The 21,334-nt window shown below is 38.5% G+C and overlaps 2 protein-coding genes across 4 annotated transcripts in view; both read left to right on the top strand.

Moving 5' to 3' along the window:
* Positions 1-3,216, top strand: part of LOC107688842 (aspartyl aminopeptidase-like) — a 9,531-nt gene extending 6,315 nt beyond the window's left edge. For both annotated transcript variants that reach the window (XM_016486648.1, XM_016486649.1), the window contains exons 12-15: positions 850-889; positions 981-1,082; positions 1,590-1,757; positions 2,920-3,216. In XM_016486648.1, coding sequence (XP_016342134.1) covers positions 850-889; positions 981-1,082; positions 1,590-1,757; positions 2,920-2,970 — 361 coding nt within the window. In that variant the 3' untranslated portion in view covers positions 2,971-3,216. The remainder of the gene's footprint in view (positions 1-849; positions 890-980; positions 1,083-1,589; positions 1,758-2,919) is intronic.
* Positions 3,217-3,346: 130 nt separating this feature from the next.
* The window catches only part of LOC107688841 (receptor-type tyrosine-protein phosphatase-like N), a 21,127-nt gene continuing 3,139 nt past the window's right edge, over positions 3,347-21,334 (top strand). Inside the window, exons 1-19 of one of the 2 annotated variants that reach the window (XM_016486646.1) lie at positions 3,347-3,662; positions 5,855-5,905; positions 6,647-6,757; positions 7,470-7,575; positions 7,671-7,797; positions 7,909-8,257; positions 8,349-8,486; positions 8,609-8,643; positions 9,629-9,912; positions 10,162-10,248; positions 11,237-11,316; positions 12,119-12,183; positions 13,875-14,084; positions 14,350-14,604; positions 15,417-15,564; positions 16,181-16,254; positions 16,716-16,793; positions 17,839-17,958; positions 18,061-18,227. In XM_016486646.1, coding sequence (XP_016342132.1) covers positions 3,587-3,662; positions 5,855-5,905; positions 6,647-6,757; positions 7,470-7,575; positions 7,671-7,797; positions 7,909-8,257; positions 8,349-8,486; positions 8,609-8,643; positions 9,629-9,912; positions 10,162-10,248; positions 11,237-11,316; positions 12,119-12,183; positions 13,875-14,084; positions 14,350-14,604; positions 15,417-15,564; positions 16,181-16,254; positions 16,716-16,793; positions 17,839-17,958; positions 18,061-18,227 — 2,561 coding nt within the window. In that variant the 5' untranslated portion in view covers positions 3,347-3,586. The remainder of the gene's footprint in view (positions 3,663-5,854; positions 5,906-6,646; positions 6,758-7,469; positions 7,576-7,670; positions 7,798-7,908; positions 8,258-8,348; positions 8,487-8,608; positions 8,644-9,628; positions 9,913-10,161; positions 10,249-11,236; positions 11,317-12,118; positions 12,184-13,874; positions 14,085-14,349; positions 14,605-15,416; positions 15,565-16,180; positions 16,255-16,715; positions 16,794-17,838; positions 17,959-18,060; positions 18,228-21,334) is intronic. The other variant, XM_016486647.1, reaches the window with a different exon arrangement.

Genomic DNA, 21,334 nt, shown 5'->3' with positions numbered 1-21,334 from the left:
TATATATATATATATATATTATTATTATTATTTTTATTTTTTTTTACACTACTATTCAATAGCTTGGCGTAAGTACGATTTTTTTATTTTTTTTTTAAGAAAAAAAAACTGGTTTGCATTGAATGGATCACAACGAAGAGTAATTACTTTTACATTGTTACTTCCATTTTAAATAAATTATTTTTAACTTTCTATTCACCAAGGACTTCTGAAACAAATGTATTGCTGTTTCCACAAACATTTTAAGCAGTACAATTGTTTTCAACATTCTTGAGCACCAAATTATTTACATTTTATTAAAATTGTCCTTATTTTTTTATTAAATTCAGCCTAAGAGACTTAATGGGGAGCATATGAGACTTATTTAAAAAACATTAGAAAAAAATCTTTCAGAGCCCAAATGTTTGAACAGTAGTATGTCCATATATGTTATGTGAATATACAATTTAATTTAATATAATGTTGTGTGTATATGTGCAAAAAAATTATATCAATCACTTACCAGGAATTTCTTTTTTTCTGCTCCAAGTTGCCATTACTCTGTGCGTTCTTGAATATATGGATTATGAGGACACAAATGTGCATAATGACATGGGTATTACAACGTAAACATGGTTTATGAAGACCATGGACCATAAAGCAAATGGATTAAAAACATACTAAACTGTGTTTTTCAAAATGTAAAAATTGCCAGTAGTTTTCTGTGAGGGGTAGGTTTAGGGTAGAGGGATAGAAAATAGAGTTTATACAGTATAAAAGCCATTGCGCCTCATAAACCACAAATACAAGTATCTGTATGTTTAGTTTTGTGAGGTATGATCTACACATGACGTATCATTCTTTTTACAGGGAGAAACATGAGGAAAACCACAGGCCTGCTTTTCATAAGGTAACAAACACACACACTAATGCCTCCTATTCATGAAGACCTTAGCACAGCCCAATCAGCTAAATCGCTCACATTGTGTGTCCTGGATCAGGGTCCAGTCATAAAGTTTAACAGTAGCCAGCGCTATGCCACCACTGCTGTAACTGCTTCCATATTACGAGAGATTGCTGGAAAAGTGGGCGTACCTCTGCAGGTAAGCAGAACATTCCCCCTCCCTTATATTTCATTACATCCTGCTGCACCATCTGTCCCAAGAATCTTCTGCCATATAAATGGGTTAAAGTGATCCTCATAAACTAAGTTAAAATTAGTATCACTGCTCTGAAGAAGTGAAATCTAAGAAGGATATCGTGTGGTTTGTTTTTGTTGGTAGGGATTTAGTGTTTGTTGATGTTTGTGTATATCAAGAGAATGTGATCTGTCTGCAGACCATCTAAATGCATGAACACTGCTCCTAGCAACAGGCTGCTCACAAGAAGAGTAAACACTAAACAGAAGAGTGCAGCAGAATGATGTAGAAAGGGTGAAAAAAAAAATCTTGTCTTGGTCACCAGGACACCATATCCCCTCTTTGAATACACAATTAAAACTGATAGAAATGAGCTCTCTTCTCTCTGTGTGGAATGGACATTGATATTAGAAACAGCATGAGATGTGTCTTGTCAAGTGAAATCTCCTTTTTTTTTTTTATAAAACACAGGATGTGATGGTTAGGAATGACAGTCCATGTGGAACAACAATTGGGCCGATTTTAGCAGCTCGTTTAGGAATGGCAGTCCTGGATCTCGGGGCACCACAACTTGCCATGCACTCCATTCGTGAAATGTGCTGCACATCTGGAGTTCTCCAGACCACCACCCTCTTTAAGGTAAATTTACAAACAATTTTTAAAAGGCCTGTCATTTTTGACCAGAAACAGGTAAAGGATTTTCAGCACAAATGAAATGTCGTTTTATTTTCAATTTGTCATTTCTCCTAATGTAATTTCAAATCTGTATATCTTGATTTCTTCCATGGAACACAGGAGAAGTTGGCAAAAAAGTGCCATGAATCAGTATCATAATATTGAGTTTTTGGTGAATAATATGTGACCCTGGACCACAAAAAAGTCTTAAGTCGCTTGGGTATATTTTTAGCAATAGCCAATTTGCCGGTGTCCCTGGCCGGTGGAGTCGCACGGTAGAGTCGATGGTCTTTACACTCTTCGGTCTTCACACGAGGAGGCCGTCACGCGCCGGCTGCCGCGACCGCTGTTGTGGTAAACTAAGCTTTTTTATAACTTACCCGTCTAACAAAATACTAAATTAATTCAGCTGGACACACTTTCCTTATTTTCTCCGCAACAAATGGCCAAGCAAGCGCAGACACTGACAAGATACGCGATACAGAACGAGACCAAACACGATATGTGAAAATTAATTGTCACAAATCTGAAATCTGAAATCAATATCACTTTTTCCACTCTCATTCATTTTCTCATCATATCCATCATTGCCATCTGTCTATTTGTCTACATATGTCCATTAATTTATCACTTGGACAAACATGGAGAGTTTGTGCACTTTGAGCTTCTTCGATTAGTAATATGCATTGCTAAGAACTTCATTTGGAAAAATGTAAAGGCGATTTTCTCAGTATTTTGATATTTTTGCACCCTCAGATTCCAGATTTTCAAATAGTTGTATCTCGGCCAAATATTGTCCTATCCTAACAAACCATACATCAATGGAAAGCTTATTTATTCAGCTTTTTAAAAAAAAAAATATTTAAAAAAATTGACCCTTATGACTGGTTTTGTGGTCCAGGGTCACATATATTAAAAAGATCCACGCATAATAATGATTTTAAAGCCTCATACTCTATTCATTATAATTGAGTAGAAAGGCATGACCAATACAAAACTTTTCTGTATCATGGAAGAAGGAAACAACATGAGGGTGAATGTTTGGCTGAACTGTACCTTTAACAATTGTCTTATGAATGTTTACCAAGCCTGTTTTGGGTTGTTCTAACTGTGTTGTAATATGCAGGGCTTCTTTGAGCACTTCCCTTTTGTAAGAAGCACAGTCACTGTGGACTAGTCTGTGAGAGGGATTCTCCAGAACCACACAGATGGGATTCATGGACGTCATTACTAGGGAAATCAATATCACTTTTTCCACTCTCATTCATTTTCTCATCATTGCCATCTGTCTATTTGTCTACATATGTCCATTCATTTATCACTTGGACAAACATGGAGAGTTTGTGCACTCATATACTGTAGCACTTGAAGTGTTGCCATACACTCAACTTTGTGAAGTTCTTAATAAAACCAATACACCTTTGATGCCTTGTTGTCATGTCTTCCATTAATGCTATTTTCTGAGCATGTCACGTGTCTTGAATTTGTAAGCATGAAGTCCAGTACCCAGACCAATAATGGCCATTATGACGTAATTTGTGTATTACTCAAAATAACCGCATTACTGTACTGATTGTCGTGCCCACTTTCCGGGTTTTCTGTCTGTCCGGTCCTCTCACCCCCTCCCTTCGGGAGCGCACTGGTGCTCCTTCTCGTAAACACTCATCTTTATCGCACTCTTACCCAAGTCTCGTGTTTGTGGAGTTTGGCACACGCGCAACATCACACTGCTCGCCGTGTCATCTAAATATGTCGGTGTAAACGAGAATAGAGGAAAGAGAAGCCGAGGGAAGATGAAAACGGCGCGTCTGTGGATGCTTGTCTGTTTGGCGACTGCGTGTTGTCAGCTTGGCACCGGTGATAGATACGGTACGTCAAGAGCAAGAGCCACAGGTTAACTTCAGCTGACTGAATGATGCATGATTCAACTGCGGAAAACGATTAGTATTAAATATCAGCTTTTAATATGCACGCACCCCCTCCCCTCAACTTACATTTAATGCATATGCAATATAGACTAATTTTTTGTTTTGTTTTACTTAAATGCTTATAATGTGACATTCATCATCTAAAGATGCATTAGGAATTGGTAAAAACGCGTTATGTTTTGATTTTGAACACCTGCACAAGAAGTATGAACATGCATGCAAAACGCTATTTGTAAATTTGTTACATGCATTTAATAGAATTTTGTCAAAAAAAAAAAAATCGTGTGCTTGCTGTAAACGTTGACGTAGATGAGATCAAGCTTGTCTCGGGTGGGATGAATGGCAGCGCTTGAAAATAATGTTTCATCCTAGAGAATGTGCCTCATGTTTTCAAATATTGTCTTTAAGATTATGATAAAATAGTAATTTATATTTGAATTATTAGCATTCAATTAATCTTATTTTGGCTAAATGTTTTAGCTTAAATGTTACCTGAATTGTTTTAGTCAAAATGAAATTCACTATTATTAAGCTAAGTTTGTGGTGTTGGTAATGAGTGAAATCAGGATGTTCATTGAGAATGTTAGAAAGTCTTTTTGAATTAAAAGCTTTTAAGACTTTAAAAACGTGTGAATTGTACAAAATTAGAATTTATTTAATTGCATTATTTTTTCTTGTTTATTTACTGTATTATATAACGTTCGTATTCTCTGGAAAAGGGGATGGCAGCTTTTGGCGATCTGGCGACATCAGATAACGGCATGATTCATAGACCCCGCAATAACGCAGCCTACACTGCCAGTCTAGTAGAAATTTATAACTCCACCAACGCGAGCTGCCTTAGCTGTGTTGGGAAGAGTTATCACTGTTTTTATTCTGGTACTATATGATTATTTAGTGTCATTAATTACTATAATTTGAACAATTCTTCATAAACATTTTACGACTTTCATTCGCGGCCATAGTCAGTTGCTGAGAGGTCTTGTTCCGTTTGTTGTGGTGTGAAAATTCAGCACCATGGACAGCGGAAGTAGTCAATCTGTAATGGCGCACAATGGGTCGATTTGAGAACAATTGTTCTCAATTGATTTGAAGTTGATGGGGTGTATCATGTTTGCGAGGAGGGTCGGAGTACATGTGTCCTAAAGAGATGGTATGTTCGCTTGTGCATTGCATTTGTATTAGCTCCTCTTCTGCAGGCTGACTCACCACTGAAGAGCCATCCCACGTCATTCTTATAACAGCCGTCACGGTGAGGGCACACATCACTCAGAAGCATACTGAACTCTGTGGGAATGTCTCATAAAGCTATGAGAGATCTGTTGTGTAGGAAGGCGAATTGATCTCCATGAGTCAAAGGTGGCAGAAGAGATAGAAAATGTGAAATTATTGTTTCTAGATTGAGAAACGATGCACAATGAGCTCTTCTCTACTGCCTAGTATACAATCTCAGTAAGACTTTACATTTGTTTTGATAGAGGAGGCGTACAGCAGACACTCATGTAACCAGCTTTCATCTCAATGATTAAGTTATGTATGACTAGTGTGTCTGCCCAACTCTCAAGTGTGTGTGTATGTTTGAGGGAGCACGAGGGTACTGGAGGAAATGGAAAGCTGGCAGAGTGCACATTTTGGTATGCTTTCAAACAAACTTTAACAATTAGCTTGTCCTACAGATCTTGATATTGCTTTTTTTTCAGTAATTTGTAATTCTTTTGTGTAAATCATATTAGCGAGCATTTGTACGGAGATGCAGATGGCAGTTGGAGCCGCTCTTGCTTGTTTTGTCTCACAGCATTCTGGCAAATCTTTACTAATGTCCATTATGGTGGTTGGTTTTTCTTGTTTGTTACTATGGTGTTAAACGGACTGACAGTGTCTGATAATCAATTGCACACACTGACATATGGTGCTGAAATGGTCAGATCTGTGCTTGTGGTCTGTATTTAGCTCTTTCTGGAACTGGAACTCACATCTATGGCATGTTTGTGCTGCTGTGAGCTAGTATAAATCTTGAAACAACCTGCTCACATATGAGAAAAGAGGGTCTGTGCGGGTCTATTTTGTCAAATGTCAGAAAAACAATTACCCTTTCATACTCTCTCTTCTCTTTTTCTATTTCTCTCTGTCAAGGCTGTCTGTTTGATGGAGGCCTGTGCTTCAGTGGTCAGGTTTGCTGGGATGGTGAGTGCTGCCATATTTTACAGTTTCAGTTTTTGACCCTTGTACAATGTAGCTCATTACTGAACAAAAAAAAGCAAAATAATGATAATACTTGCCGTATGCCTTAGAGTCCCTGGAACATTTGTGTAATTATGGCACAACGTAATGGTATCAGCGCCATCCTACAATCTTTTATTTTATTTAGCTTTCATGCATTAGTCTTGCCATCCTTTTGTCATTTTGTGTATATATAATTACTTTAGTCTTCACTGTAATGCTGATAAATCTGCTGACTTTATTATATATAAAAATATATATATTGTAATGATTGTTATATATATATATATATATATATATATATATATAGGTTTGATCTTTGACTATTTTGTAGCTGTTAGCTAAAGCTATGTGCAGTAGAGTGTCTAAAAAAATCATTGACTACACAGTAAACACTCACTTTCACCAGCACCTGGTTTTACCCAGTGTTCTTCAACCGTTTCCATGGCAACTGTGACATCACACAACTTCACCCTCTCCTAGTCTCTGTTTATGTCAAATAGAAGCAGAAAGAGCAGGGGTGAGAAAGTGAAACATAGAAAGGAAGAGATCCTCAGAAAAATGTTTATAACATATCGTGTATTTTTTTTGGTCTGTTTGTGACTATCACAAATAAATTAATAAAAAGCTGATCTCAGCAGACAATGTCCACTGTCTGTATTCCTACAAAAGATATAGTGTAAGGTTTCTGTATGTGTGTTACAGATGAGCTGTTTGGTCAGTGTCTTACACAAAAGCAGGAAAGGTTTCGCTACAGGGTGACTGCAGTTCTACTGGACAGACTGCAGTCATTACTGCAGACGCTTATGAAGGAAGGTGAGTTTCACATGGAAATTTGAAAATGCTTCTCTAGTGCAGACTGAATTTCTAAGCACTTTTTACCTGCTTGAAAAAATGGTGGTTGCCATAGCAACGATACAATGTAAACACAATGGGCCAAGTGATGATTCATCCACTGGCATGTGACAGAAAATGGTCCACATGTTGCCACAGTAACCAAGGCCAAATTAATACGTAAATATGTGTAAATGTACATGACAGTCAATGACATGATGCCCATTTTTTGTCTGGATCTATTAATTGAATAAAAAATACATTAAAATGCAATTCATAGAAATGACTTAAAACACCACTTCTATGAAGAATGTTTTTTATTTTTTAGGGCATAAAGTTAAAAGGGCATAAAAAGCCTTTTTAATTCTTAAAAAGAAAACGTTATGATAATATACCATATAGAGGACCACTGCAGGCAATTGTGAATCCTTACCTTGTGAAATGCTTGAAAAGCTTAAATACATATTAATAACTCATGATATTACTTTTAGTAATATGTAATGCTATTACTTAATGGTTACCACAAATTACATTGTTAGAATCCAAAACAAATACAAAGAGTACATAAGAACTTATGTGACACGTGTTTTAAACTATATTTTTCCTTTTCTTTATCATTGAAATTCTTATTTTGTCATTTACAAACATTATAAAGCTTTTTGGTTGCTCTGAGCCAATGTGAATTATTTTGCAGGATTAACTTGGCAGGATGACGTCACCCAATCAATGATTAAGAAAGAGCTTAGCAAAGTTCCGAAGATCCCACTTTCTTCTGGGATAAAGAATGGCCCATCCACAGAGTAACTTATACTTTTGTCATGTAATCACATTTCTCTCAATTTCCCTTTTTTATTTCACTGCATTGATTTCTTTCTGAATCTCTCCATTATTAAAGGTCTCAGAGTGGCCCTACAAACCAGCTCAAACCCAAAATGGTGCAGCCCTATATGGACTACATGATTGTTGATCCACCTCAGTCATCTCTCCATATGCAGAGCCTGGATCCTTATAGTTACCAGCGAGTGAGAGCCCAAACACAAAGCCCTTTTGTTACACTCAACTGACTATAGCATGGAGCATTGGTCTTCAACTACTTCTCTTTAAGTCCATCATCATGTCTTTTTGCCTTACAGTATGGTTACCAAGATGAAGAGGAGCGTTCTTTGAACCTGGTAGAGGGAGGCAGGTACCCACCAGCCTCCTCTCGCATTAGGGGAAATTCACCACTTCCTCCATCTCTAGATAAAGATGATCAGCTTCTGCAGGATCTGATGACTCTCCTCCTTTCTTCGCCTGCACAGCCCACATCACGCCATCGCGTGGCAGCACCTCCCTCCACCTCATCTTTTTTCCAGGATCTGGACTTCCCGCTTGACTACAAGGACTATAACAAAGACTTATTCTCCCAGGATGAAAAGATCAATAGCCAACAGGAGCAAAAGAAAGGTCCTCAGAAGTATGGAGTGTTTCCTGGGCACAGTGGTGAGATAGTGTTAATGTTTATCATTTTTAAAAATGTGTTCCTACAAAGTATTTGCTTATTTTGGCAATGACTTCTGAACTCTGACCCTAGGAACCACTCAACAGAGCCTAAATGAGCTGCTCCTGCAACACGGATTTGATCTAAACCATCTGAACCCTGAAGAGATGGAGCGTCTGTTTACTGTCCTTCAGCTCCTGCAAAATGAACCAACAAACAATCAGAGAAAACGTGAGCACCCTTAGATTTAACTTTTTATAGAATATCAGTATACAACTTCAAGATATACACACCATATAGTTGGAGCTCCAAAAAATATGTAAAGTCATAACTGCTTGATTTCCTTCATTCAGCTGAAACAAAGGATTCCTCTGTGTCTCCAAAAGTGGTGAGCATCAAAATGTTTCTGCTGTTTTTAAGTGATTTAAGGCTGGACTACACTACCTGACTTAAATTCTGATTAGATTTTTAAAACACTAGACATCATACACTTGCCAACTTGTAAATTGCTACAGAGGAAAAACTGGACATCCCACCCTAAAACAGCAGAGGATCATGTACTCCAGACTTTCAGTTCATTCCAAATACAATAAACTCACACAGAAATGCTGCTGGGAGACACATGAAAAATTAAAACAAAAAATATCTGGCTTAAAATATCAAACATTGACTCGATGGAATCATAGTCTGCAGCTAAAAACTGAAGTAGGTGCCCATCAAACACTATTCAATTTACTGTCAAATCTGTCAGCTCTGCAGACTGGCTTTGACTCGTCCAAACTGTAAAAAAGTTATGTAGAGTATTCCAGCCTTTAGTAATATTACAAGGTTTGGTTGATCTCAGTAGTAATGCTATATATTACCTGCAGGGGGCAGCAATTGTTAACTCAAAATATTATGAACATAAACATATTATATGTGGGAAACATGAGGCATGATTATGTGTGATTTGTTTTGTAGGTCTTTTATCTTTTAGGCCTCTTAGCCAACATTAGTTTATATCTGAACACAGTATTTTAGGTGCTTCATTACTGCTGCAACATGATACCCTTTCCTCACCCTTTCGGCCCTGTTGCATCAATAATCATGGTTGGTTAGAAAATAAACATATGCTGCTTTATGGCCCTCTCAAAAGCATTTTAAAGAGAATAAGAGAGAAAAGACTAGAAATTGCAAATAAAACAAAGACTAATGAAGTACATTTTACAAGAAATGTAATTTGAAAGAAATGTGTTATTTGCCATTTCTTTGTAACTGTATTTTTTTTACCTGCAATTTCTCAATTAATTTTTTTTCAGTGTACATCATACATGGAACACATTATTATCTATAAGCAGTTAACTTGACATGGCATGTCTTATGTGCTCTATCAGATAAAGATTACGGAGGGGGAGATGACCCATGTGGTGGAGAAGGCTTCTGCCCCGGCTACAAATTCCTCCTTCAATTCTCCACTCAACCCCGGCCCCAAAACCTCCCCCAAGGGTTCCCAAGGGGCCTCCCAGGATAACTCCATCCCAATAGGTGCTAGTGCACTAGGGCCTTCATCTCTCAAACAAGAGGATGGACTACTTGGAAAGGGAGCCTTGAGTGTTAAGCCAGGAAAGAATGAAACCAAGTTAAAGGAGGAATTTGGATACATTGTCACCAATCAGAGGTACAACTAACAGTTTAGACTGTTGGACTGAGTGTTAGTCTATGTGGGTGTTTCTTTTGTCTGAAAGTAAAGTAGTCATGTGATTTTTGTTTTCAAAACACTACATTAACGAAGGACCTGGGGGCACACGTCAAACTGGCTATTCAGTGGAGAGTCTGTTTGTGTGTTGTTTTCGTGGGTTCTGTGTTAGTTTGTGCTTGTGAAAGTGTGTGTGCATGTGGGCGTATGAATGTGTATGTGTCTCTACAGCCTTCTCACTCTGTCCGATGGGGTTCATCTACTGAAGACCCTTGCTGAGAGGATCCATCTCACCACTGGCTCTTTCATCAATATCAGGTAGGCCTAGGTTTAGAGCAGGGAGGTGGAAACCGCTGAGTATAGTCCCAGATTTTGCTTTGGTGGTGGGCTTTGATTAGATTTTGAAAGTATACTAACCCCTAAGCTTCATTTAATTCACAAAGCTTGCAAAGGCATTTACTAACACAGAATCTGAAGACATGGGAAGACAGAGGCAAGCTTTTTAACCTAACTTAGCTTAACCAATGGTTTATTTATTTGACAATTATTTTATCAATGCAAACAGTCTTGATTGCTGTTTGTTGATGTGGTTAGGAAGCAAATGCTAATCCCACTAACTCATTTAACTAAATCAAACTGTGGTGAGCTGGAACCTTGATCCATTGTCCTTGGAGGACAGAGGGGGATGGCTAAGAGAGAAAGAATGAGAGAGAAAAGGCAGTGGAATTAACTGACCTCAAAAGTGGATTTGCTTCACTGCTTGTCCTCCCTTTATTGCTTGAATCCCAATATCTATCACACATAATCAGGGTCTGAAATTAACACCCGCCAACCCACCAAATGCGGATGAAAATCAACCGAGGTGGGTAAACTCACTAGTTAATTTGACAAGTTTTGATTCATAAATTGTCATCACTTTGCATGCCATCACTATCAGAGCCCTTCCATTAATATGAGCCTCCAAGACAAAGCTTAAAGACGACTTCCCAATGGATGAGAAGCACCACACCATGGCATGCATTTACAATTTGAATGTGAAAATTGATTCACAGAGAATTTGTTTGTATTTTATTAGATTTTTATGGTATCTGCAAACAATGATTAAAGGTCATAAAACGGAAAGCCATTCAATGATTCAGATTCAGATTTATTAATAAATATATTTAAATCTAAGCTTACATTGTTATAATCTGGTTTATTTCTAATAGTATGAAGCCAAATTGGCTGATGAGTAAAAAAGTTAACTTCAAACCCTGCACATAATCATATGGCAAACTTGCATGTGATCAAAACTTCTGCTGTACAGTGTGGTTGGTCCAGCTGTCACTTTCCGGGTGCTCCCAAACAGACAGAATTTAACAGCAAGTGAGGTGTCCGAAAAAGCTGGTAAGTAATGAAGACAATGTTTAATGTCTGTTAAGAGTGATGTCTGTCACACAATTGTTTCTGAGTGAGACACAATAATGGCTCAAAAGAATTACAAATTAATGTAAAAGTTAAATACCTGATAGGCTTTGTATTGTTGTCTTGAAATAAATTGGACATTCGGGGATGACAGAGGGTTTTTTTAAATAGCAGATGGCTTTTATTTTATATTACCACTGAGTTGCCATTAGTCAGAGGTAAGTGTTATTAGGGGAGGAGCATTCTTATTCTAAAGAGCATTTGATTTGACAAAATGAGTGAGTGCAGCATGAGTCATCAGTATTTTTGGTCTGTTTCTGGAAGAGAAAGCCTGTTTTTTTTTATGTATGAAGAATTAATTTTGACAACATTTAGATGTACACTAATATATTAGCTGTCCTCAAGACCTAGACTAAAAGTCACAAAACTGTCACGTCTGAATACACATGTGACCCACATCTGCTGAATTTAATGTACCAAGCCTATATAGGACTAGTATAAATAATGTAAATATTAACTAAACATTGGTATATTTGATCATATTGCGGTTACTGCAGCTAACAGCAAAAAGCTACTTGAAGCTGTGCACTACAGTGATATTTACCACATGATAAAATCACTGTAATGCAAAACCTCTAGTGGTTTATTGCTTTATTCAGCAGACTGGCAAAGAGTACATGTAAATGTCTTATTTATTTGTATCAGCTTACAAAAACAATTATGTTGAGATAACGTTAGAATAAGCTGTCTGTGACTGTCTTCACATTTATTGTTTCACATGCAGTGGCTCAAAAGAACCTTCTAGAATCAGAGACTGGTCTAAAGGTGCTTCAGGCAGGTGTTGGGGAGGTAAGGATGTGCAGAAACTTAAACAGTAAACACTATGTCTTAACTTGTGTGCCCGTTGTTTAGCCCTTTCCCACGAAGTTCTGTCTCTTCTATGCTTGAGGATATCTCACAAGACCCCTGACACCCACCCCCGTCTCATTTGCTTTGTTGCTATGACAACGACATCATACGTGTCAAACTGTCAGGCGCGTTCACGACTCCAAAGCGCGCGGCCGATTGGCATCCCAAATGCTTCTCCCCTCAGAACACAACATTGCCGCCAAACATCACGATGTTGAGCTCCGTCACCGTTGTTCGTTTCCCGCGAACTTAAACTTACCAGCCATTACAGTTCCTAACCAAACTGAACGAAATTCAAATGTCAAACCGGCGGGAAAAAAGAGCTCTACGGTTATTGCACGTACAGATTTCTGCTCATCTTCGGCGGACCAGCGGGCGCGAGCGCTTTCCATTCTCCATTAGTTTATTGTTTTTTTGGTGAGTTAAACTTTCTCTTGAACTTAATGAAATGTTATGTTGTGTTAATGTCATCTTACATTATATCAAAAAGCAAATAAATTTGCTTTTATCCCGTGAATAGGTGAATACCTGTCATTTCAGTTTACTTGATTTCGTTGACAGCGTTTTTTGCTTAACGTTAGAAATCTCTTACAGACTACATGTTGCGGGAAAAAAATATGAAAATGTGACCGTTTTTACCACATACTGTCTAACTCCTTGTTTTTCCCAGCATTCATTCATTTTACGCACCCTTCGAAGTCAGTGGTTTCAGGCTCATGAATCAGAATTGTAATAAATGAGTTTACTTGCCACCTTAAAGACGGGCCAGCCTGTTTTTATTTGAATCTAGGAACCTGCAGCAATCGTTAAACTGTTTTCTTTGAACTGCTCAGTGATTTGTTGAAATAAAGAACGCGCAATAAAAATGACCAATCAGAATGATTTGCACTCAGAATCTCCGCACAGGTAAAGATGGTTGCTGTGGCGACAAGGTCAGTGCGGTGTGCACAGGAGTGATGATGTAATGCCCTGGCTCCTGTGTGCTGGTTTGCATCATTGCAGCAGAGGACTAGAGAATATTATGGGATTCATATGTGTTGAAATGCCTTGTAATAAACGATTTATATAGTATTTTCCGCTGTTTTCTCGCATCAGTTCCTTGCTTTGTGTCTATTGTCATTTTAATGGCCATGGCGCTTACGTCAAACGTTGTGATGTTGCCATAGCAACCAGTGACCCCACTGAGATCATACTTCCAGACAGCAGGGTGGGATGGGTAGTCCTGTTTGAAATGTTCGGTTTTAATACTCATCTTTCCCTCATGGACTCTCTTCACTTTTCCATTTCAAAATGTCACAGATGCACAGTCCTTCATGGTTCCTCTAGGATAGTAAATAATAATAATTTTTAATTAATAAAAATTCATTACATTTATATAGCGCTTTTCTAGGCACTCAAAGTGCTTTACATTGTCAGGGGGTATCTCCTCATCCACCACCAGTGTGCAGCATCCACCTGGATGATGTGACGGCAGCCATAGTGCGCCAGAATGTCCACCACACCAGCTTATTAATAGGGTTACATCTCTTGTTTGTATCTGTTAGTTTGATGGTAACAACATTAATTGGGGCTATGGGATGTATTAATGATTTGTGATTCATATGTTTGTTTTCATCTCTCCATTTTTCCAGAAGAACGATGGTCATGCATTGCCAGTGGCAACACGTGTACGTGACAACACCCATTGGGTGTTCCTCATGTTTGTGGGTGTGGCTTGTGTGGGTGGACTCCTGGTGGGGGCACTGACCATCGCCTGTCTGCGCACCCATGCCCGCCAGTTGGCCTCAAGGAAACTGGGACTTGGACCTGAAGCAGGAAATGTGACGCATTATGAGTACCAGGTTTGGAAATGTTTGGCATGCGCACTGCATCACTTCTCTGCAGTACAAACATTCTCTGCAACCAAGCTATTTTAATCCCAACTGATTTTAGCAGTGATTTTTTGCTCGTGATGGCATGTTACTGTCGGACACTAATGTGATCAGATTTATTTGATTTGAGCATAAGCAAACCAGAGCAAATTGATTAGCTGCAATAATTAGTTACCGTGAATTGCATATGCAGCATGTGCTGCAATTTGTCAGTAGTCTTTTCTTAATTTCTCAGGACCTTTGTCGGCAGCACATGGCTGCTAAGTCCTCTCTCGGAAGGCAGGACTGCGGGGTCGGAGCTGCAGGTGGTGCGGGTCCAGGAGGAGGAGGAGGTGGTGGGGGAGGAACGGATACATCACGAGTCAGCAGTGTGTCCTCACAGCTCAGTGATGCACCTCAGCCAAGCCCTAGTTCGCACAGCAGCACCCCCTCCTGGTGTGAGGAGCCAGCGCAGTCTAATATGGATATCTCTACGGGGCACATGATACTGGTAGACATGCAACCCCCTATTTTCAGATGCAAAAGAAAAAAAGGAAAAATTAGCTTCCAATGTATAAACTTAAAGGCCCATTTACACCAAGAATGATAACTGTAAAGATAACTATATTAGCATCCACAGCAATGGACTATAACTTTCTGTTATAGTTTGTTATAGGCATGCTGCCGTTTTTTTCGTTTGGCACTTTAAATGCTTGTGCTGTTTGAGGTTGAATTGGATTCTCATTGGCTGTTAGTGTTTTATCATTCATCAGCTGGAAAAAATATTCTGAAAGTGATTCCAATGATATCGTTCCTCTGCTGTTGTCGTTATACAGTAGTTTTGGTGTGGACTTGCATACTACCGTAGAATTAGAACGATTATTAAAACTTTATAGGATGACACTTTATTTTAAGGTGTTACACTTGTTACATGTACATAACATAGTAATAACAGTATAATTACAAATAACAAACCCTAAACCAAACCCTAACCTTTACATTATAGTAACTAGTAAGTACATGTTAAGTAATTTTACTCTGTACTTATTGTTGTTTAATTGCACTGTAAAAATGTGTACACTGTACAAAATTAACAACCCTTAATTTTTTCACTTTGTTTAATGCTTTGAATATGAATTGCCCTTCAGCTGCTTATACACATTCATGTTTATGCCATGGTTTTTACAAAGAATGTTTTGTTTCTGTTTTAATTTTGTTGGTTTATTAGCATTCTCTAAATTTTCATGTGTTTTTTAAGTATCACATGAATGAGCAGCTGAGAAATCAGGGGTCTCTTTTCAGTTTTTTTCTCATGCTTTCTAGGCATATATGGAGGATCATCTGAAGAATAAAAACCGTTTGCTCAAAGAGTGGGAGGCTCTGTGCTCCTACCAGGCAGAACCCAGCACCATCTCAGCTGCCCAGAGTGAAAGTAACGTCAAGAAGAACCGCTGCGCCGATGCTGTGCCCTGTGAGTAAGACCCCAATTCTCCCCTACCCCCCTGCTTGTCTTGAAACTCCGTCATTTTCTATGTAAATGTGTCTGAAGGGTTAGTGTCCACTTTGTCTTTTTGGAAATTTTCGTTGTGAACACATTACTGACACTATTATTTAATGGCATAGAGCAGTGTTTCCCAACCTTTTTTTAGTCGCGGCACCCTTTGGAAATTTTTAACAAACTTGTGGCACCCTACAAAATTAATTGTCACAATATTTGAATTTCTAACTTCGATATGATAATTTGAAAAGTATAGATATTCGGTACAACAAGGAAGAACTGCAGAATATAATGTCATACAGATATTTTTAATATTATTATAAAATTTGTCCATCAATGGTGGAAATCAGTAGGCTAATTTCTAATAAAGAAACCAGTTTATATGACAGATTTTAATGTAGGCTTTTATAAAAAAAGGATTTTTTACACGGCACCCCTGCTCTCTACAGACGGCACCCCGGTTGGGAAACACTGGCATAGAGTAGTGCATAAGTACGCAAATTGGAACGCAACCTATGTCTCGTCACACAACCTGATTGACTTTTCCTCTTTTTAATGGATTAGGTGTGTAACTCAGTTGTTTTTGCAGATGACCATTCTAGAGTGAAGCTGAAGGCTGAGATTAACCCCTCCAGGACAGATTACATCAACGCCAGCACCATTGTAAGTATGTGCACTTGATGGTCCTCTTTGCCCTGGACCTCATCATGTGACTTATTTCTTTAGAATCGGAAACATGACAGTTTGAAGAGCCTTTATTATAGTGTCTCTTTCCTGCTCTCTGTAGCTGAAATCTAAGATAGAAATCTAAAGCTAGAAAGCCCTCCTTTCCTTGCATCCCTTTCTGTTACCAAGGCGATAATCCATTTATTCCTCATAGAAGTGCAAGGCTGCCACTGGTTTCGGAATCCCCCTCTCAGTGTTGCCATGGTTACATTGTATTGATCTCATTCAGGATGTGTAGGTGTGGAATCCCCTGCTGCTCTGTTGTAGTCGAGAGCGAGGGATCATCAATTAAGCCTTCATGCGCCTCGGATCACATTAATGGCCTGTTGTCTTGGTGATGGGGAGATCCAGGGTTAAAGCACTGACCCCTGACCTTTTGTCTCCTATTGACCCTTTAGATCGAGCATGATCCCCGGATGCCTGCGTATATTGCCACCCAAGGTCCTCTCTCACACACCATCTCTGATTTTTGGCAGGTCAGTCACATGTGTGGATTTAATAGCAATGTAGTCGTTCGATGTAAAGATATTCAAGTTGCTTGAAAAGTACACTACCATTTGAAAGTCGTGGGGTCAATGAAATTCTTTTTTTTTTCAATGATATTAATACTTATATTCAACATGGATGCATTACAGCCATATCACCCTGCAGCCCAAGACACCCTGGTTGCCCACTGAAGCTAAGCAGGGTTGAGCCTGGTCAGTACCTGGATGGGAGACCTCTTGGGAAAACTAGGTTGCTGTTGGAAGAGGTGTTAGTGAGGCCAGCAGGGGGTGCTCACTCTGTGGTCTGTGTGGGTCCTAATGCCCCAGTATAGTGATGGGGACACTATACTGTCAAAAAGCACTGTCTTTCGGATGAGACGTTAAACCGAGGTCCTGACTCTGTGGTCATTAAAAATCCCATGGCACTTCTCATAAAGAGTAGGGGTGTAACCCCGGTGTCCTGGCCAAATTGCCGCCACTGGCCCTTGGCAATCATGGCCTAATAATCCCCAACCACTTGATTGGCTTTATGACTCTCCTCTCCACCTGTAGCTGATGATTGTAAAGCGCTTTGGTTTTACAGCGAAACACAATAAAGCGCTATATAAATGCATCATTCATTCATTCATTCATTACATTGATTTATAAACGTCAACAAATAATTCTGAAAAAAATGTGTCATGGTTTCCAGCTGTTTTCATGGTTAATATTAATAATAGTTTATTGAATGATTTCTAAAAGATCATGTGACACTGAAGACTGGCGTAATGGCTGCAGAAATTTCAGCTTTGCCATCACAAGTAAAAAACAACAACTTTAAAATATAATAAAGTATAAAAGTGGAGCCTTGGTTTTGAAGCCTTGGTAAACAGAGAAGTAAAAAAAAAAACATTTTAAAAACATCTTGATGCCACATATTTGAATGGTAGTGTATTTAGAAAATTTTACACAGTTCTATGAATTAGTGTTTATTTTCTGTGTATTTATGTAAATACTGCGTAAATGGCATTTTTTGTAAGCCATGTATATTGCACAGATGGTTTGGGAGAGCGGGTGTACAGTCATAGTGATGATGACGGCTCTGGTTGAGGATGGAGAAAAGCAGTGTGATCGCTATTGGCCCGATGAGGGCTCTTCTCTCTACCACATTTATGAGGTTTGTGTGAACTTGTGAATCTCATAAGATGTCCTGAGATGTTTGCTTTATGTAGTGTAAACTACATCAAATATTATGTTCACCTTTAATTATCATACTCAGGTGAACCTGGTGTCTGAGCATATCTGGTGTAATGACTTCCTGGTGCGGAGTTTCTACCTGAAGAACGTCCAAACCCAGGAAACTCGTACCCTCACTCAGTTCCACTTCTTGAGCTGGCCTGCAAAGGGAATACCCACCTCCACACGGCCTCTGCTGGACTTTCGCAGGTACAGCGCATGCTTGCATATAGTATGTGTGTATTTCTATTTATATATATTGTATTAAAGTATATATTACTATTTACACATCTAGGCCCAATAATCACCTGGTCATGATGGTTTGCTTTAATGGTAATTATTTGAGATAACCACAACTGTTCTGTGTTGAGTGTACAGAAAGTGACTGCATAATAATAGTAATAAAAGTATATATTAAAATGAGAACTATTATCATTATCACTATAATTATTTAAATTTGATATATATTTGTATTTTGTTCATTTACTATTTATTATTAGTAATTATATATTAAAGGCACAATATGTAAGATTTTTTTATTAAAATATCCAAAAAAACACTAGAACAGTGTTATATATTTTGCGGACTTGTGTACTTACATTATCCTAAATGTTTCGAAGAATGTTTAAATCCAGAGAAATAAGCAATTTTAACTAGTGACACAGACCGTGTCCATAGTGTCATTGTGTCGCCTGTCAATGACGTCATAAGTAACCCCTCGTTTTCCGGTTTTGTTTTGTAGAAAACATGGAAACACCAAAGACGCTTTAATATGTTGTGCGTTTTAATAGACCGGTGACGACCGCACAGAGTAGCATTATAACAGAACTTTCAAATGTATCTAGTATGATAAAACAGCGCTGCTTTTTTTCCCCCACATACGCATGACCGGAAGGAGCGGAAGCGGTCGACTGTGGCATAATAAAAAGCTCTGCTGCTTTAGAGCCGTGTGTCATGCTTGTTCAGCGGCCTCGTTTCGCTTCGACGGCTTTCAGCCTCACCCTGCTTCATTCTACTACGTTAATAAATCATTAGCTCATCCATGGACATGATTTCTGCCTGAGTCCCGTCGGATTGCATCGGCTGTGGGGATGAAGATGACAACTCCCATGATTCCACACTCAGTCACGGCGTCATCAAACTACACTTTTGTCTCTTTGTTTATTTGGAATACGCGCCCTCTAGCGGCGAAAATTACATATTGTGCCTTTAAGTTGGGCTGGGTAATATTTAAAAAAAATATATACATATTTTAATATTTAAAATATTGTTATTCATGTAATTTTCCCCTGAGCAATAGTATTATTATTAGTAGTAGTAGTATTATAAAATGTTTACTCTAAGTCTACTATTACTGTTATACAGCTGGAAATTATACATTTTTCAAATTCAGGGTAAACATATGAGTTCTTAAGCTGTTTGTGTAGTAAGTTTATATTATAAGTGTCATGCACAAAAAAGGGACTAAGTAATTAGTTGCAAAAGTTATTGTACCCAAAATTCCATAATTGTGACAGCTCTATGTGTATGTCATTTCCACTTCAAGTTCTCCATTTGCTCTCTCTTTTCTTCTAGCTGCCATCACATGATGTCATTCCATCACTCTTCACTCTATTTCCTCCATTCTCTTCAGTCTCTTTACCACGGTCTCTTTGAACCTCTTACCCACTCTCTGTCTCTTTCTGAGAGCGATGGAGCGCAGTGGCGAGTATTGCACAGCTGTCTGTGTCATTTTTGTGGTTTGCAGCTAGTAGTCTGGTTCCAGTTGCATAGTCACAAAAATGAGCACAGACAGGTGTGGCTGCAGCAACGCTGATGAAACGCTCCATCGCCTAACTCCCCCCTCCCACTTTCTCTCTGTGTGATTCTCTGTCGACCTCTTCATCTTAGTTAGTCTCTTTTCATTTCCTTCTCTATGTCTCTCCTTTCTTCTCTCATGTTCTTGCATTTCATGCTCTTCGGTGTTGATGGTTGATGTTGCTTGTTTCTTACCACTCTTGACTGTGGTGTAACTCTGCTCTTTTTGATCTTTCTGGCTCTCTACTGTGAAGTGGTCCTGATGTTTTCCTCTGATCTCTGTGGGTCTCTACTCTACATAAACCTAGATTTTTACAGTGTTTGCAAGGCGACCGCTGTATCGAAATTTCTCTCATCTTTATTCATTTGGTTTTTCACAAATATCTGCAGTTATTTTAGCCTTAAACTACTCAATTTATTCCACTCCAGGCACTATTTAAACTTTGTTTCATAGTTAATTGTAAGCTTTTAGGTGTGGTGTGCTGTTCTATCTGTCTAGAATTTTTGTATCCTCTGAGAAAAAAATCGAAATCCAAGCATTCGTCGTCATCATCATCAATACTTATTACAATCATCATAATATTATATAAATACTAAAATAAATAATACCCAGAACAACATGTTTATATTTTTTGTATTTTCTGCCATGATAAATACAATTTTTTTAAACTTCAAAAATGAAAAATATATGTCATCAGTACAAATCACAATCATCATTATACTAAAATAAACATTTAAAAAGGAAAAATAAACATATATACACTACTGTACAAAGGCTGGGGTAAGAATTTTTAAAATAAAAATAAAAAATTATTTAGCAAGGATGCATTAAATTGATTCAAAATCACAGTAAAGATTTTTACAATGTTACAAAAAATTCTGTTTCCACATTTTTTTTTTTCTTCAAACAATCCTTAAAGGGGTCATATGATGTTGCTAAAAAGAACATTATTTTTGTGTATTTGGTGTAATGCAATGTGTTTATGCGGTTTAAGGTTCAAAAAACACATTATTTTCCACATACCCCGCCTTTCAGAAACGCGTCGATTTTTACAAAGCTCATCGGTCTGAAAAGCGAGGTGTGCTCTGATTGGCCAGCTATCCAGTGCGTTGTGATTGGCCGGATACCTCAAGTGTGTGACGGAAATGTTATGGCTAGAGTGAGCGGAGGCCGGCGGGCTTGCGGCAACCACATGTGATGACCCTGGGCTGGACGCCACTTCGTCCACGGTGAAAGCCGATCCGGCGATCCACAGCGCGAAGTAGATGTATTTCCTCAGCGACCAGCACGGATCAGCTCTAGGCATGACGAAGCGGATATCGTCCTCTTTTGGAAGGCCAAACAAAGTAGTTTCGCTTTCACAGCGAAACACACGGCAACAACAATACTACAGCGAGAATCAAAGTTACGCCTTCTTTCTTTGCGTGAACATTTGGGCGTTGTTATGCAAATCTTCCCGCATCGTGACGTAGACATGTGGGGGCGTGTTAGAACGAGCCATTTTAGGTAGGCGTGGTTG

The sequence above is a fragment of the Sinocyclocheilus anshuiensis genome, unplaced genomic scaffold (genome assembly GCF_001515605.1).
Source record: "Sinocyclocheilus anshuiensis isolate Anshui unplaced genomic scaffold, SAMN03320099.WGS_v1.1 scaffold101, whole genome shotgun sequence".
In the NCBI taxonomy this organism is placed as follows: domain Eukaryota; kingdom Metazoa; phylum Chordata; class Actinopteri; order Cypriniformes; family Cyprinidae; genus Sinocyclocheilus; species Sinocyclocheilus anshuiensis.
Note: the sequence above shows the minus strand (reverse complement) of the source record. Positions and strands in the feature narration are given on the sequence as shown.